The sequence below is a fragment of the Takifugu flavidus genome, chromosome 9 (assembly GCF_003711565.1).
Source record: "Takifugu flavidus isolate HTHZ2018 chromosome 9, ASM371156v2, whole genome shotgun sequence".
Classification (NCBI taxonomy): domain Eukaryota; kingdom Metazoa; phylum Chordata; class Actinopteri; order Tetraodontiformes; family Tetraodontidae; genus Takifugu; species Takifugu flavidus.
Genome location: NC_079528.1, coordinates 9,170,243 through 9,175,422, shown reverse-complemented (window position 1 = coordinate 9,175,422; position 5,180 = coordinate 9,170,243). Strand labels below are relative to the sequence as shown.

The window sequence follows — 5,180 nt, the reverse complement described above, 5'->3', positions numbered from 1 at the left end:
GTTATACTGGGGGAGAGAGGGTCAATGACTGGTTATACTGGGGGAGAGAGGGTCAATGACTGGTTATACTGGGGGAGAGAGGGTTAATGACTGGTTATACTGGGACAGAGAGGATCAATGACTGGTTATACTGGGACAGAGAGGGTTAATAACTGGTTATACTGGGACAGAGAGGGTTAATAACTGGTTATGCTGGGACAGAGAGGGTTAATGACTGGTTATACTGGGGGAGAGAGGGTCAATGACTGGTTATACTGGGGGAGAGAGGGTCAATGACTGGTGGTTAACTGGGACAAAGAGGGTAAATGACTGGTTATACTGGGGGAGAGAGGGTCAATGACTGGTTATACTGGGGGAGAGAGGGTCAATGACTGGTTATACTGGGGAGAGAGGGTCAATGACTGGTTCTACTGGGGCAGAGAGGGTAAATGACTGGTTATACTGGGACAGAGAGGGTTAATGACTGGTTATACTGGGGGAGAGAGGGTCAATGACTGGTTATACTGGGACAAAGAGGGTAAATGACTGGTTTATACTGGGGGAGAGAGGGTCAATGACTGGTTATACTGGGGGAGAGGGTCAATGACTGGTTATACTGGGGGAGAGAGGGTCAATGACTGGTTCTACTGGGGCAGAGAGGGTAAATGACTGGTTATACTGGGACAGAGAGGGTTAATGACTGGTTATACTGGGGGAGAGAGGGTAAATGACTGGTTCTACTGGGACAAAGAGGGTAATGACTGACTGGTTATACTGGGGAGAGAGGGTCAATGACTGGTTATACTGGGGAGAGAGGGTGAATGACTGGTTATACTGGGGGAGAGAGGGTCAATGACTGGTTCTACTGGGGCAGAGAGGGTAAATGACTGGTTATACTGGGACAGAGAGGGTTAATGACTGGTTATACTGGGGGAGAGAGGGTAAATGACTGGTTATACTGGGACAGAGAGGGTTAATGACTGGTTATACTGGGGGAGAGGGGTAAATGACTGGTTATACTGGGACAGAGAGGGTAATGACTGGTTATACTGGGACAGAGAGGGTCAATGACTGGTTATACTGGGGGAGAGAGGGTCAATGACTGGTTATACTGGGACAGAGAGGTAAATGACTGGTTATACTGGGGCAGAGAGGGTAAATGACTGGTTATACTGGGGAGAGAGGGTCAATGACTGGTTATACTGGGACAGAGAGGGTCAATGACTGGTTATACTGGGGCAGAGAGGATCAATGACTGGTTATACTGGGACAGAGGATCAATAACTGGTTATACTGGGACAGAGGGTCAATGACTGGTTATACTGGGGCAGAGAGGATCAACGACTGGTTATACTGGGGCAGAGGGTCAATAACTGGTTGTAAGCAGATATAAAGTTGAGCCAAACTGGTTTATTCGACAGTTTCTGTACAAAACTCACTGGTCACAGAAAAGAAAGGAACATGCAGATATTTACAACCTGGTGTTCAGACACAGAAAGAAACGTTTTTATTTGAAGACATTAATTAAACATTGTGCTTTGATATACTTTGATGATATATTTAATATTTAAGAAAGCCGTACGTCTGCTTTCCTTCACATTTACGTAAAACATCGAGAAAAGTTTCGTTGTTGTTTCTGAGGGCGACGTCCAGGATGGAACTTTGTACAACTGAGGATGTAAACAGGAAGTTGTTGGTTGTGACGTTGATGTTTGTTTGTTTTCCTGGTCTGCTGAGGCCGTTGCCATGACGATATTTACATTAAGTTAAAGGGACGTTAGACCGTCTTTAAATCAGTCTAACTTGATTTGCTCTTCTCAACAAAAATGTTGGTCACATTCAACATTAGAAAAAAGAGTTCACGCAAAAGTACAAACAGAGCATGACAGAGGTCACATGACAGAGGTCACATGACTTCATCCGATGCTCGAAACATCATGTAAAACTAGCAGTGCGCTATCGTAATGCTAGCATGCTAACATGTACTTGGGCCTTTTCATGGTGATTTCAGGAGATATGTGCTAGCATAGCTGTTAGCTTTTGTTTCTGTGGGTCCTGAGCAACAACAAAAACAACAAAAACAACAAACAAACAAGAGTTCTCACAGTTGGTCAGACGGGTCAACTGAACGATGGGAAGGCTTCAAACGCCGCCTCTTGTTGTTCCCCAAAGGTTTCCATGGCAACACGGAAGACAGGCTTGCATTACAGAACACGGTTGCATAAGTAAACGGTCCAGAGCGACACTCCGAAACAACCGTTCTCACCAAAAACACAAAGACGAGAACACGTCTTCGTCTAAACACGAAGCCAAAGATGGCGGGAGCGAGAGGACGCTATTCACAGGAGGAAAGCTGCCGCGTTTCCTTTCATCTTTTCATCAGTTTTTCCAGGAAGTGCTTCAACTCAATAGTGCATCAAAAGAAACGCGGGTTCACGATCACAACAACGCACAAGAACACAAACGATCCCGTTTCCCAAAAGATAAATAGCGTTTATACAAAAGAGACGAAGACGCTGCGTCGGCCTGTTAATGTGGCCTTTTAAAAACGGGGGCGCTCCTCGTGGCTCCGCCCCTTGGCGCCCCTCGTGGCTCCGCCCCTTGGCGTATCTAAAGGACGTTAGCTTCTACACGTAGATACGACGGAGCGAAATCACGGAAAACAGATTTTATAAATACATAAAAAACAAGAAGGTCTGAAACTCATCTGGATTCTGCTGGATTCCACCGTTCTGGACTCGGTTCTGGACTCGGTTCTGGACCGGGTCGTCTCAGCGTCCACGCAGAACCAGCCCAGGTCCTGAATCTTTTTGACCTTTTGGTCCGTAACTGTCAGTCCTCCATCAGGACCAGGGACACCGGTGAGACTCAAAGGTACCAGAACCAGAACAAACTAGAACTCTGATTTTCTATTTTAGTTTCAGACGTCTGATCTTATTTTCGGTGTGAAACTTTGATGTTTGGTGAACTCGGGATGATCCTGGATGACCAGGTTCAGATGGAGCACCGGACTCTTTCTACCCCGACGGCGTCTCCAGTCAACTCAGCCTCCATCCGCTTAATTAAATTACAATCGTTACCTAAAAAGATAAAAATAGGATCCAGTCTCATTGGCTCTTTGTTCCGTGACATCAAAGCCATCACATGACGTCATCGTGGAAGACGCACCAACTTCCTGTCTCACGGTGGCTCAAACTGATGTCGGATGCAAAACGGATCTTTTGACACAAAATAGTTATTGTCACATGACTGACGTCCACACGGAGCCACTTCCTGTTTCGGACCGTCTGCGATGGCGAACGAACTAAAGGAATGAAAGATGAAGCGCCGGAATCTGGGAGGAATTGCTCAATTTTGGTTCCTGGTGGGCGTGGCTGTCGGGGCGCTCAGGCTCCTCCTCACATGGGCGGGACAATGAGACCTGCCATGGCTGAGAGACACAAACACATGGAGGACACGTCAACGTCTTGTTGTCATGGATACTCGTAGAGGACGCTAGCACGCTAGCACGCTAGCACGCTAGCACGCTGGAAGGTCGTGCTGCCGACCCAAAGTAGCTCCTGTTCCTTCAGGGATGAACAGAAAAGGTCTGAAAAAGGTTCCTGCTGGAGTGGGGGTTAGCATTGTGTTAGCAACCCCACGCTAATGCGCCTTCAGACACCTGCCCAGCCTCCGTCACCGTGTCCATCATCCATCATCCATCATCCATCCACCATCCATCCATCCATTCGCCATCCATCCATCCATCCATCATCCATCCATCCACCATCTATCCATCATCCATCCATCCATCATCCCCATCCATCCACCATCCATCCATCCATCCATCATCCATCCACCATCCATCCATCCATCCACCATCCATCCATCCATCCACCATCCATCCATCCATCCATCATCCATCCATCCATCCATCCCTCCATCCGCCATCATCATCCATCCATATCCATCATCCATCATCCATCCATCCATCCACAATCCACCTCCATCCATCCACCATCCATCCACCATCCATCCATCCCCATCCATCCATCCATCATCCATCCACCATCCATCCATCCCTCCATCCATCAGCCATCCATCATCCTCCATCCATCATCCATCATCCATCCATCCATCCATCCACCATCCATCCATCCACCATCCATCATCCACCATCCATCCATCCATCCACCATCCATCCATCCATCCATCCACCATCCATCCATCCCTCATCCCGCCATCCATCATCCATCCATCCATTCATCCATCCACCATCCATCCATCCACCATCCATCCATCCTCCATCCGCCATCCATCATCCATCCATCCATCATCCATCCATCCTCCATCCACCATCCATCCATCCACCATCCATCCATCCATCCCCATCCATCCATCCATCCATCCACCATCCATCCATCCATCCATCCACCATCATCCATCCCTCCATCCGCCATCCATCATCCTCCATCCATCATCCATCCATCCATCCATCCGCCATCCATCATCCATACATCCATTCATCCATATCCATCCACCATCCATCCATCCATCCATCCATTCGCCATCCATCCGCCATCCATCCATCCATCCATCCATCCATCATCCATCCATCATCCATCATCCATCATCCATCCATCCATCCATCCATCCATTCGCCATCCATCCATCCGCCATCCATCCATCCATCCATCCATCCATCCATCCATCCATCCATTCGCCATCCATCCGCCATCCATCCATCCATCCATCCACCATCCATCCATCCATCCATCCATCCGCCGTCCATCCGCCATCCATCCATCCATCCATCCATCCATCCATCCATCCATCCATCCACCCACCCACCCATCCATCCATCCATCTCCATCCTCATCCACCTCCCATCCATCCATCCATCCATCCATCCATCATCCATCCATCCATCCCCCCCCATCCATCCATCCATCCACCGCCATCCATCCCTCCATCCATCCATCCATCCATCCATCCATCCATCCATCCATCCCTCCTCCCTCCTCCATCCATCCATCCATCATCCATCCATCCATCCATCCATCCATCTCACCCTCCCAGCCCTCCATCTATCCATCCATCCCTCCATCCCTCCTCCATCCATCATCCATCCATCCATCCATCCATCCTCCATCCATCATCCATCCATCATCCATCCCTCCATCATCATCCATCCATCATCCATCCTCATCCATCCATCAACC

The 5,180-nt window shown here is 48.7% G+C and overlaps 1 protein-coding gene across 1 annotated transcript in view; it reads right to left on the bottom strand.

The window, feature by feature from the left end:
• Window positions 1–1,369: 1,369 nt before the first annotated feature.
• LOC130531460 (transcription factor COE3-like) overlaps window positions 1,370–5,180 on the bottom strand; it is a 51,180-nt gene continuing 47,369 nt past the window's right edge. The window contains 1 exon segment of the mRNA XM_057043500.1: window positions 1,370–3,409. Within this exon segment, the coding sequence (XP_056899480.1) occupies window positions 3,378–3,409 (32 nt within the window). The 3' untranslated portion in view covers window positions 1,370–3,377.